We start from the raw sequence: 13,165 nt of genomic DNA, 5'->3' as shown, positions 1-13,165 counted from the left end.
TAATACAGTGGTTCTTCAACCTGATTCAGATTTTCTACCCAATGTTGCTAGCATGGTTTGTGGGGCACAGTATATAGTATTACCTGATTTTGATCCTTCTCCTTCATCTCTGGAGGAAGAATTATTGCATCCTTTGGATGTGCAGAGAGCTATCTTGATTTATATGTGCAGCTCTGCCTTTTCAGACTTCTGTAATTGTTACTTGTAGAATGACTGGGCAGGGTTTTAAGGCCTTACTTATCCACTGGCTGGGGTCCCTCTTCGTCAGGACAGGTTATCAAGCGGTTTGACTGAATTTTTTAGGGCAGTGACTTGGACGCCCTCTCAAACCTTGTGCACCACTATCTTGAAGAGGATATTAAATTATAATGGCTGCCTTTTGGTATGGGACAATTCAGTTCCATTCTATCATGAATATCTTTCTTACTGGTTGCTCTTCAAGTAGTTTGGATTTCTCAAGAGCAATGCTAGGAACGCTAACCCTGTTATAGCCCCCAGTAAGGTAGGTATGGCTTGCATTTCAGCAAGCTTCTGAGAAGGTATTTCCCAATCCCTATTCTGCTAGAGTTACTATATCACAGGGTACATGATCAGCTATGTCATCATGGATGGGATAATTAGTGTTGGGAACTAAGCCAGCGATTCTGCTGATAATTTTGCCTTTCAGGTCATGAGTGAACCGATTAGTGATGTTTTTGATAAAACGGCAGGTGATGTCATACGTGTATGGGTCAGAGTTTTTTTTGACAATGTCAGTGGTTTGGGGAGAGGATGTTGCGTACGGGCCAGACATGCCAACTTTAAACTTGAGGAACCGTGTTCGAGTCTGGCCATCAGCTCAACATCCTGTGATTTTAGGCAAATCACTTAATCTCCCCCCTGCCTAACAACAATGAATGTGTCCTTGTGTAATGAAACTGGTGCTCACATAAACTGTTCCAATACCTTTGGGTTAAGTACGTGCTACATGAAAAGTGCAAAACCAAATAGAGCAGGGTTCTTGTTCCCTTGCAAAGTTGATCCAAATATACGAATCAAGTGCAAAGCGAGAAATATGTGCTTACAGTAGACTGGCCCTGTCTTCATGCTCTTAAGTTAACATTACAAAAGGGGTTGGTGATGGACGGAGCATCTGAATCAATCAAACACTCACACCCAGTCAAAAGATCTGGGTTTAATCCATCACCGTTCTTTAGCCCACTCTGCCACCCCAGTTCAGACATGGCTATATGCAAATCAGCCTGACCCTGTGCCTCATGGGAACAGTGCAGCCCGAACTGCCAAGCCATGTCTTCCCTGGACCGGAAACAAGCTTCCGAGGACCGGTTTCTGGCATTCCAGCCGTCTTCAGCCCGGCTTGCTTGAATCCAGTGGCAAAGTGAGCAAGAGACTCACGTCTAAATATACCCTGCCACACTATGGCGGCCAAAAGCGGTACAAAAGGGGGTGGTGATGGACGGAGCATCTGAATCAATCAAACACTCACACCCAGTCAAAAGATCTGGGTTTAATCCATCACCGTTCTTTAGCTCACTCTGCCACCCCAGTTCAGACATGGCTATATGCAAATCAGTCTCACCCTGTGCCTCATGGGAACAGTGCAGCCCGAACTGCCAAGCCATGTCTTCCCTGGACCTGAAACAAGCTTCCGAGGACCGGTTTCTGGCATTCCAGCCGTCTTCAGCCCGGCTTGCTTGAATCCAGTGGCAAAGTGAGCAAGGGACTCACGTCTGAGTATACCCTGCCACACTTATGGCGGCCAAAAGCGGTACAACCCCCCTTTTGTACCGCTTAAGTTAACATTGACACCAAAAAAATAGATTGATTTACAAACAATGAATGGTAAAAACGTTAAGGCAATGCATGTCAGCGATTTAGTTCCTCTCTTGTTTTACATGCTTTACTTAATCTTACATTTCTCCAAGAGTTAGCTATTTTGTAATGTTGTTGTTTATTTGTATGTTTTTCTGTGCATACTTTGAGCCATGCCAGGTGTTTATAAGCGGCTTTGCTTGAGCGTGCTGGGGCTAAGGCTGAAGCCAAAGGAAAGTGACTTTCAGTGGGATGACCTCTCTCGCAGAGCACACAGAAAAATGTTCATTTATTCTAGTTGCAACTGAAATTCTGTGGAAATGTGTGTGAAGGGTGTCAACATTTTTACAAAGCAAAAAGGAATAAATTGCCTAAATGTGAGGGAGTGCATGTTTGGAAGTAGTGAAGTGAGGGAAATGCGAGGAAATGCATTCAGGGAAGAGTGAAAAGAGGGTGCTGAAGAGGAAAGAGAGGAGGTTAAAGATGTGTAGATGGACGAGATGTGCAGAGAAAAAGGGCATACATATTTAATATAAAGCGCACAAAACTAAATCCTTCCAGAGGCCTCAGTACTATTTAATCCACAGACCCACAATTTCAGAATTGAAACATTTCCAATGTTAATTATTTATAAAACATCATTGCTGGTACTCATTTATCTTTAACAGCTAACAAACATAGACAATGCCAATCGTACTGACAGGTTTTCGGTGTATGTCAGTTGTGTTATATATCAGGATGCAATACATCTCAGAGAGAAAGCAAAATACCAGTCGGGTGGCACACTAGGGGAATCACAGAAATTTATTTTACATGTTCCCTTTCAGTGAGCCCCACTTTTTTCAACCCACATTTTTATATGACTGGTGTCAGCCAGCATCTGTGGGTGCTTCCCGAAGCCTGGTTAGAGCATTTTTTTCCAAAGTTGATGCTGCTTGCAATGTAAGACACTCGGCAAGCATACACTTTAAAGGGCTGAAGTTGTCACACTCTATAATTTGTACATTACAGAAACTGTTGAACTTATTAATGCTCAAGATATGGGACAGTTTGTAATGTGTTTAATATTTTAAGACTAAACATTCTCACTGATTTATAAGCCTTGCTTTATCATGAAATTTATATGCTTTAAAATGCACCATTTACCTATCTTTTTTCATTTTTCTCTCAGGAGGGAACCCACCCTAGACCCCATGTTTGTCCATTAAACTTACTTGTGTTGCTTACTATATAAAAGTCATATCCAACTTTTACACAGAACCACTTTCAAATGTCACCAGCTGCCACTGGATGACAATCACAGTTTAGAATTTAAACAAGGGAGTTCATAACCCAGGATATGTGGCATGCTTACTAACAATCGTGCATCATAGGTAAAAAAAAATCTTTTGAAGACATAGCACTTAACTGAAAATAGAGCTGACACTATGGTATAAACACATAAAAAGGCACTAGACATTTATTCTCGAATTCAAGAAATCAGGACTTTTTATAAGTCATCTGGTATCGTTACACAACTGATTAGGTAATTAGAATAGATCATGAAGAAAGAGATCAGTCAACGACTCCACACCACTACACTTATACAGTATCACAAAGCACAACGGATCCCGAGAGTATTAAGAATAGCATTAAAACCAATGTTGTTTAAATTTAGCAAACACTTTATGTCACGCTGGTATGCCATTTTAAACAAATGTTCGCTAGACTTCATACTGTTAATCATAGAAAAATCATCTATAATTCTTAAAGACTTACCAATAGAAATACATGACGTTAAAAACAATTAATTGACCAGAATCGACACAGACACCTGGAAAAGTACATTGGATGATATCAACCTTAAGTTAGATCAACATGCAAAAGACATACAAGTTAGAAAATTACACAAGTTTAAGCGTGATACTATAGATTACAAGCTTGATGAGCTGTATCAATGGACATAGAGATATGCACAGGGAAGAGTGTACAATAAACCTGAAGCAGGTACATCTGATGAAAGTTCAGTGTCTGATAGTGACATTCAAGCTTCCTGACATCCAATTACAGCCATTAACCAAATCGGTGATAAACCAGTTACTTCTTCTCATGACACTATACAACCGAGGGTATCTTTTTTATTGAGCAGTTAAGCAGCTCATCAACCACCAGAACACAACCAAAGAGCAACAACATCAAACGAAAGACTCGCAGAGGCTCAAGCAAAACAGGTTGAAACCGAAAAATGGACACTCAGGAGCCAATCAAAAACGTTGTCATTAAAATATCGTCAACCTAACTCAACTCTCATGAAATAGCAGTTCTGAACAAAAGGACTTTGTTTGTACCTACATACCACACCAGACAGAGATTGTTTTTTTTTAATTCATGCGAAAACTCCCGTTACAGTGTTTTTAACAAAATATACCAGAAACAACCAAATCCTTGGACATACCTGAATATGAGGAGTTCAAGCCAAGAAGTACATTTATGGCTCCAGCATCACATAAAACAATGGATGTGTTTGAAACTCCTCTCAAGAAAGATTTGAGCAAGATCAATTACGTAACAGTACGTAAGCAGAACTTGACTAGACTAGAATTAATAACCTTGACATCTTTGAGTAATAACAAGGATCTAATTTTTCAAACCAGCTGATAAAGGCTGTGCACTAGTTGTTATGGATATTATGAGAGGAAAGTCACCACATTTGTAATGGATGAAGAGACTTACTTCTTGCTTGAGAAGGATCCTACAGGTGAACTTACGAAAAATTGTTGATTTTCTTGAATTTAGCCCTAGAGCAACGTTGGTTTTCAAAACAAACCATGAGATTCTTAAAGACAAAGTACCCCAAAAGACCACGGTTATATATGTGGTCTAAATTTCATAAAAGTTCAGTAGATCCACCTTTTAGACCAAGATACTTGGATCACTTTTTACAACCTTTGGTGCAATCCTTGAGATCTTACATTCGTGACTCCACAGATTTCTGAATGAAGTTAGATTGAATTCAGATTTTTGACAGCACAACAATCTTACTGTGTACTATTGATGTTACGTCTCTCTACTCATCTATTCCACACTCAGAGGGATTGGACGCTGTAGAATGGATACTATTACAACATTAAGGGATCAGAGTTAACAAATACATTCTTTTTGTTGGAGTTGCTACGCTTGGATGTATGTCGTTACAACGCATGCTTTTTCCACGCATGCCTTTACAGCGCAGGTTTTACAACGCAAGTCGTTACAACGACTTGCGTTGGGGGGCGCTGGATAGTGAATAGTTTAATTTACTATTCCAACTCCAGTCCCCTTGGATAGTAGGGAAGGTTTTGGATAGTAAATTAAACTATTCCCTATCCTACAGCGTCCTCCAGCGCAAGTCGTTGTAACGACTTTTGTTGTAATTCTTGCGTTGTAAAGGTACTGCATGGAAAAAGTTTCGTTGTAAAGGATGTTTCCCCTACGCTTTTGTTTGTTTCATAGCTATTTCATTTGGCACGATAATTTTGTTCTTCATTGAAGCAGTACTTCCATGGGTTTTGCTGAGGCACCTGCTTACGCTGTCTTTATGACTTAGTAAAAAAAAGCATATCTTTGACAATACATCATGGTCTGATCATCTAATTTTATAACCACCTTTCATTGATGATATATTCTTTATCTGGAAATGGCAGCAGAAATATGTTGGAAGAAAACATTTCCACATTAAAAATGTGTAATCCTCGGATACAATTTACACATGAAATCAGTCAAACTACCATCAACTTTCTAGATGTACATACTGAACTCACAGCAACAAGATTGTCAACTAGCGTCTTTCAAAAACCAACAGACAGAAAGAGACACACTCATATATGATTGTTTTCATCCACCATCTCTGAAGAAGCACTTGCCAGTGTAGCAGCTCATGCACATTCAACGTTTTACATCTGATCAAAAGACTTACCAGACCACAATCTAGAGTTTTTGTCAAACCAACATGCAATGAGGATATCCATATAACACACTTGATACAGCCATCAAACTAGTAAATACTATCTCAAGAGACACACTATACGTATAAGCAACAAAAACTTGAAGAAACGTGAAGTACTTGTCCTAAAATTGTCCACTAAAGATCGTGAAATCAAATGTCAGGTTTTAAAACGTTAGGAGTTGTTACAGATGGAACCAGATTTCAAAGATCTATTTCATAATAAACCTTTATTTGCCTATACACGCTCACGCAATTTTCAGGAATTATTATCCACTTCCCATTACGCACAAAAACAAGAACACAATGGGAAGAATAAGTGTCGTAACTGTATTCATTGTGGGAATGTTATCACAGACACCATTTTTTTGCACCCACACACAGGCAATTGATCAAACTACCACACACTTCAAATTGCAATGTTGAACTGTTTCGCTGGTACAGTGCACCCAGGAAGGCTCGGTGCACTATACCAGCGAGAGGGAGCCATCCATAAGGATTTGGATGCTACCTCGAGTGTGTGTGCTGAGGGTAAGGTGCCATTAGCTCACCCGACGATACAGGAAAGACGCTGATCAGCAGACTTTTTGAATGGTTAAATACCTACTAGTTGGTTGTATGCTTTTTTAATCACCTACTAAAGTTTGGTATGGGTGGTTCCTTCACTTTAGTTTGCACATTTTGGTCCTGAAGAAAGCCAAAACACCTCTACTGAGGGTAAAAAAGCTGAAACATGTCGACCAGCAAGAGTCTATGACAGGTTGAATCCTCCTGCCATAGCCCACCTCTTTTAATCCTGACCTCGGAGCATCCTACTAAAAATTGTTCCGACACACCAGGAAGTTAGTTTTAGCTCACCTTCACACCCCCTTTCACTCCCTCCACACATGGTTGATCTAAAAGATTTTAGAATACCTCTTGGCCATACCATAAAACAGCCCTGAGCGAGGGGGTTGTAGCCCGCACTGCGACTAGGTTCGCAGTGTGAGGAGGTTACCCAATGATGAAGCATGCCACCTATGGTGGGTGAGGGAAACAGTCCTTTAAAAGGTACTCCCCCACACTCAATTCTCATTCTAGACCCAGGGGTGCATTTTTGTGATGCTATGAATGTATACTGTCATCAACAGGCATGTTTACTGGTTGCTTTGGAGTCCGCTGTGAAGAAAATAAACACACAGAACACAGTGGCTTCAACTTAATAGAAAAAGTACAACATACTTGATTTTGATCCGCAGGAGGGTGCTATCTGGCCAGTGGGGCATGTACACATATTTGGTCTTGAGCAGAATCCGTCTCCACAGGAATGCCTACAAATGGCTGCAAAGAAAGCACGTACAAGCTTTAGAATCATCTTCACTTACCATAGCATCATTCTAATATGATTCATGCAAATTTAGCAGATCCATGCAAGTCAGGAAATGCTACTATGAGTCAAAGGTTAGCGCACTACTTCATTTTCCAATCATCCCATATCCTGCAGGTGCTGTGGTCCTCAATTGTTTTTATCCAGTGAGCTATCATATACCGTAGCAGTCTATTTTTCAAAGCGCTAATACACCACTGAAGAGGAGTTTTTGGCTCTACTAATAATCAGATATGTTTATATCTGGCAAAGAACCTGAAAGGTTATGGTCATTTGCTGATTACCTAAATTATCTGCGTCTGAAACTTTAAGCAGTTTCAAGACTCAGGAGTTCATTTACAGCTAGCAGTAAAGGAGCATCTGGCAATAATAGGTGGAATCCCAACCCACCTAGCTCTCAGTTCTCATGACTTATTTAGAAATGGGGCAACCATTCTGAATCCAAAAAGGAGACGCAACTGGACATGCAGTTGGAAACAACCTCCCAGATGCTTTTGTGCCGAGGTACACCTGGTATCTGAAGCCCAACCACACTTAGAGCATGGCTTCAGGACCAGGGCCAACATATTTTACCTCCCCCTGACCGCCATGAAGAGCACAGAGTCGATGACAGGAAAAAAATATTATTGTCTTCCACCTGCTGAGGGAAACTTCTAGAACATCAGGAACATTAGTTTTTAATTTTTGAAGTTCAGTTCCCACTTTAGAGGTTAATCTTTGAAAAACTAGAAGAATGCTGGCCTGGAGAGGTGTCTTGACACTAATTTGAAGAATGATTGCTAATATAATGTTTTCATGTTATTTTCTAGCTGTTCTCTGTTCTGTGTCCTGAGGAGAACGTAAAAAAAGTATATGGGTTTGAAACACAACAGTTTATTTTTTCTAATAAGTGTACCACTATTGAGTTGTACTAAGGTGGCTCACCTTTTTAAGGAAAAGTAATAAGATGCATGTATAACTTCATGGTATGAGCTTTATTGGAGCACTGTTTGATCATTGCTATTGCTTCTTGAGAAGTGTAGCAGGGCTGTTTTCTCCTTCTATCTTGTTTCATTTCTCACAGTTCGCAAACTAATTGCAGAACTTGAGCTATTTCTAAAAAAAACTTCACATGTATTCTTTGTTATTATACATGTATGTATTGTAATGACTTAAGGTGTTTTTGAGATTTTCTAATGTATTTGTTCTTGTATGATGTCTTTATGGTGTACAATTTTGAGGATATAAAAGATTGTATTATCTTTTGAAAAAAAGAAAAAATAATGTTTTGAAAGAACCTTTAGAATAAATGTTAAAAAACAAAGTATAAAAAAAGGAATTTATTTTGGTCATATCAAGTGTGACCTGGAACTAAGAGTGTGAAGAATCATCAGTACTGGCATGTGTGTTGTTCTTGTGTATTCAAAGGCACTGAGCGATGAGCAGGAACATGTATGATAAGCTGAATGTTAAACTACTTAATGGTGTTTGGTGGTACATCTGTAGAACAACTCTACTGAATGTTGTGGCAACTTACTCATGACATCTTATCAGCATATTTTCTTTCACCCTGAAAAACCTGGGCAAAACTAGCAACCCATATTTTCCCTCCTGTGCCACCACAACAGCACCATTTGTCCAAGATTTCTCGGGCGTAAACAACCTCACCATCAGATGACTGGGAAGTTCAAGTTCAAGTTCAAAATTTGTATAGCGCACTACTCACCCAGAGGGTCTCAAGGAGCTTGAGGGAGGGGGGGTACTTTACTTATCGAACATCCAAGTTTTTAGTTGCTTTCTGAAGGAGAGGTGGTTCTGTGTAAGGCGGAGGTGGGTGGGGAGAGAATTCCAGGTTTTGGCCACTAAGTAGGAGAAGGATCTTTCCCCCATGGTGGATCTATGGATGCGCGGAATTGCTTCGAGGGCTTGATTGGACGATTGTAGTTGGCTGGTGGGGGTGTAAAAGGACAGGCGCATGTTGAGGTATTCGGGTCCTAGGTCGTAGAGGGCTTTGTGTGCGTGGGTGAGGAGACTGAACGTTATTCTCTTGTTGACGGGGAGCCAGTGGAGGTCTTTTAGGTGACCAGAAATGTGAGCTTGGCGGGGGATGTCTAGTATGAGTCTGACTGAGGCGTTTTGGATGCGTTGGAGTTTTTTCTGTAGTTTGGCTGTGGTTCCGGCGTAAAGGGTGTTTCCGTAATCCAGTCGGCTTGTGACCAGTGCGTGGGTGACCGTTTTTCTTGTTTCGATGGGGATCCAACGGAAGATTTTTTTGAGCATGCATAGGATGTTGAAGCATGATGATGAGACGGCGTTGACTTGTCTGGTCATCGAGAGGGAGGAGTCTAGGATGAAGCCCAGGTTACGTGCGTGGTCCGTAGGTATGGGTGCGGTTCCCAGGGCCGGTGGCCACCATGAATCGTCCCAAGCAGAGGGGGATGAACCTAAGATGAGGATTTCCGTTTTGTCCGAGTTCAGTTTTAAAAGGCTTTTCTTCATCCACTCGGCTACTTCTTTCATTCCTTCGTGTAAGTTGGTTTTGGCGGTGTTTGGGGCTTTGGTGAGGGAGAGGATCAGCTGGGTGTCGTCTGCGTAGGAGATGATGTTGAGGTTGTGTTGGCGCGCGATGGATGCGAGGGGACTCATGTATACGTTGAAGAAGGTGGGACTGAGTGATGATCCTTGTGGTACGCCGCAGATGACTTCGGTAGCCTCTGATCTAAAAGGGGGGAGGCGGACTCTCTGGGTTCTTCCGGCGAGGAACGTGATGATCCAGTACAATGCTTTTCCTTGTATTCCGACGTTGCTGAGGCGTTGTATGAGGGTGCTATGACAGACTGTGTTGAAGGCTGCGGAGAGGTCAAGTAGGATGAGGGCAACTGTTTCTCCATTGTCCAGTAGTGTTCGAATGTCGTCAGTTGCTGCGATGAGGGCGGTTTCGGGGCTGTGTTTGGCTCGGAAGCCGGACTGTGAGGGGTCGAGGGATTTGTTGGATTCGAGGAAGGCGGCGAGCTGACTGTTGACGGCTTTCTCAATGACTTTGGCAGGGAATGGGAGGAGCGAGATGGGGCGGTAGTTCTTAAGTTCAGTGGGGTCTGCTGTGGGTTTCTTCAGAAGGGCGCTGAGTTCGGCATGTTTCCAGCTTTCTGGGAAGGTAGCGGAGTTCAGGGAGCAGTTGATGACATCTCGGAGATGGGGTGCGATAATGGAGTCTGCTTTGTTGAAGATGTGGTGGGGACATGGGTCGGTTGGCGATCCTGAGTGGATGGAGTTCATCAGGCGGATGGTGTCTTCAGTGGTGATTGGGTTCCAGCGCAAAGGTTGTTAGAGGGGGGTTTTGGTTCGGAGGTGGGTAGAGTGGACTGGTCTCCGGACTGGTTTTCAAACCTGTTATATATGTTGGCGATTTTGTTGTGGAAGAATGAGGCTAGGGAGTCGCAGAGGTCTTGGGAAGGAGTGATGTCGTTGGTGCCGGCGGTGGGGTTGGTAAATTCTTTGACGATGTTGAATAGTTCCTTGCTGTTGTGGGCGTTGTTGTCAAGTCGATCCTTGAATGCTGATTTCTTGGTGGATCGGATCAGTTGGTGGTGTTTGCGGGTGGCATTCTTGAAGGTTGCCAGGTTGTCAGTGGTTGGGTTTTTTCTCTAGGCTTTCTCGAGGGTGTGACAGAACTTCTTGGATTTCTTAAGGTCATCGTTGAACCAGGGGTTTTTTTTGCTACCTTGCTTGATTTGATGTTTTTTCAAGGGTGCTAGTTCATCGGCGCTGTGGGTGATCCATTGTGTGAGGTTGGTGGCTGCTTGGTTTGGGTCCGATGATTTGGCAGGAGGGTTTTGCTGAAGCGATGTGAAGAGCTGGTCGGTGGTAATTTTGTTCCAGTTTCTTCAGGGAATTGGTTGTGGGAGGTTGTGGGTCGTGGTATTTTTGCAGTTGAAGTGAGCACAGCTGTGGTCTGTCCAATGGAGAACTGTGGTGTGGTTGAAGGAGATGTGCTTGCTGGAGGTGAAGATTGGGTTGAGCGTGTGCCCGGCATAGTGGGTGGGGGTGTCAACGAGTTGTTTGAGTTCCAAGTTGTCCAGGTTGTCCAGAAGGGTGGTGGTGTTGCTGTCGTTTTTCTTTTACCAGGTGGAAGTTGAGGTCTCCCAGTAGAATGTAGTCCTCGGAGGGGAGGGCGTGTAAGCTGATGAAGTCAGTGATGTCTTCGCTGAATTGTGTGCGGGGTCCTGGTGGCCTGTAGATGAGGGTGCCTCTGAGTGTGGTCTTGGGGTCGGTGTGGATCTGGAAGTGAAGGTGTTCGGCGGTAGCGAGGTTATCGTCTGAACTGCTCGTGATGCGGATGGTGTTCTTATGTACGATGGCGAGGCCTCCTCCTGTTTGGTTGGTGCGGTCCTTTCGGATGATCTTGTAGCCGTTCGAGATGGCTATGGCGATGTCGGGAGCTGATGAGGCGTTCATCCAGGTTTCTGTAAGGAAGGCGACGTCCGGCGATGTAGTGTCGAGTAGGTTCCAAAGGTCAATGGCGTGTCTGTGGACCGAGCGGGTGTTGAGCAGGATGCATTTCAGGTGGTTAGTGTCTGAGCTCTGTTTGGAGTGTGTGGATTTGGTGTGGGTTCTGATGCAGTCGAACTTGCAGGAGTGGCAGGTGAAGGGTCCATGGGTGTGTCCTGGGGCGGCTTGGTAGCAGTTAGGTGGTCGGCCGGGGTTAAGGGCTGAGAGGGTTGTGGCGTCGTACGTTATACGGGCGGAGTGGATTTTGCGGGGCACAGGGGGTATGGCGTCGGCGGGCGTAGACAGGCTTACCTTTGGCGCAACCTCGGCGCGCATAGGGCGCGTCCGCTGCGCGTGAACGCTGCGCGCAAAAGCATCTGTCATAAGTGGATAGTGGAGGGGGGTGGAGCGAGGGAGGAGCAGCTGGGAGGCGGGAGCGGGGTGGAGAGTGGGTCTGGGAGGCACAACAAACAAACAACAAAATGGCAGCAAGCCAAAATGAGCGGCAGTCCAGCAGTTAAGCGCTACGGAAACAATACAATCAGGCACAATTAATTGCAGCAAGCAGTGCGCACTTGGACTCAAATGCAATGATCAGTCTTGCAGTCTGGCAATAAGCGCTACGATACCAGGGCAGGGAGCAGCGTGAGGAGCGACCGCTTCTGAGAAGTCAGGACGGTCACAGCGCTACGGAGATCGGGTAAAGCCTTAAGATACAGTGGGAGGGAGGAGCAGCTGGGAGGCGGGAGCGGGGTGGAGAGCCGGGCTCGAAGGCACAACAAACAAACAACAAAATGGCAGCAAGCCAAAAGTGAAACAGGACGAGATTGGGGCACAACCTGGAAATCGCAAATTAAATGGGCAGTCGCACCGGCACAATCTGGCACACAAAATTATAATAGGCAAAGCGAGCAGCGCACAGATGATTGACAAATGAGCAGCAGTCCAGCAGTTAAGCGCTACGGAAATGATACAATCAGGCACAATTAATTGCAGCAAGCAGTGCGCACTTGGACTCAAATGTAATGGTCAGTCTGGCAGTCTGGCAATAAGCGCTACGATACCAGGGCAGGGAGCAGCGTGAGGAGCGACCGCTTCTGAGAAGTCAGGACGGTCACAGCGCTACGGAGATCGGGTAGAGCCTTAAGATACAGTGGGAGGGAGGAGCAGCTGGGAGGCGGGAGCGGGGTGGAGAGCCGGGATGGGAGGCACAACAAACAAACAACAAAATGGCAGCAAGCCAAAAGTGAAACAGGACGAGATTGGGGCACAACCTGGAAATCGCGAATTAAATGGGCAGTCGCACCGGCACAATCTGGCACACAAAATTATAATAGGCAAAGCGAGCAGCGCGCAGATGATTGACAAATGAGCAGCAGTCCAGCAGTTAAGTGCTACGGAAACGATACAATCAGGCACAATTAATTGCAGCAAGCAGTGCGCACTTGGACTCAAATGCAATGATCAGTCTGGCAGTCTGGCAATAAGCGCTACGATACCAGGGCAGGGAGCAGCGTGAGGAGCGACCGCTTCTGAGAAGTCAGGACGGTCACAGCGCT

The 13,165-nt window shown here is 44.1% G+C and overlaps 1 protein-coding gene across 1 annotated transcript in view; it reads right to left on the bottom strand.

Moving 5' to 3' along the window:
* FBN1 (fibrillin 1) overlaps positions 1 to 13,165 on the bottom strand; it is a 622,956-nt gene that overhangs the window by 498,795 nt on the left and 110,996 nt on the right. The window contains exon 3 of the mRNA XM_086958277.1: positions 6,995 to 7,093. Within this exon, the coding sequence (XP_086814403.1) occupies positions 6,995 to 7,093 (99 nt within the window). The remainder of the gene's footprint in view (positions 1 to 6,994; positions 7,094 to 13,165) is intronic.

This window comes from Lissotriton vulgaris, chromosome 2_1 (genome assembly GCF_964263255.1).
Source record: "Lissotriton vulgaris chromosome 2_1, aLisVul1.2, whole genome shotgun sequence".
Taxonomy (NCBI): Eukaryota; Metazoa; Chordata; class Amphibia; order Caudata; family Salamandridae; genus Lissotriton; species Lissotriton vulgaris.
This window is presented reverse-complemented; position numbering and strand designations above follow the sequence as displayed.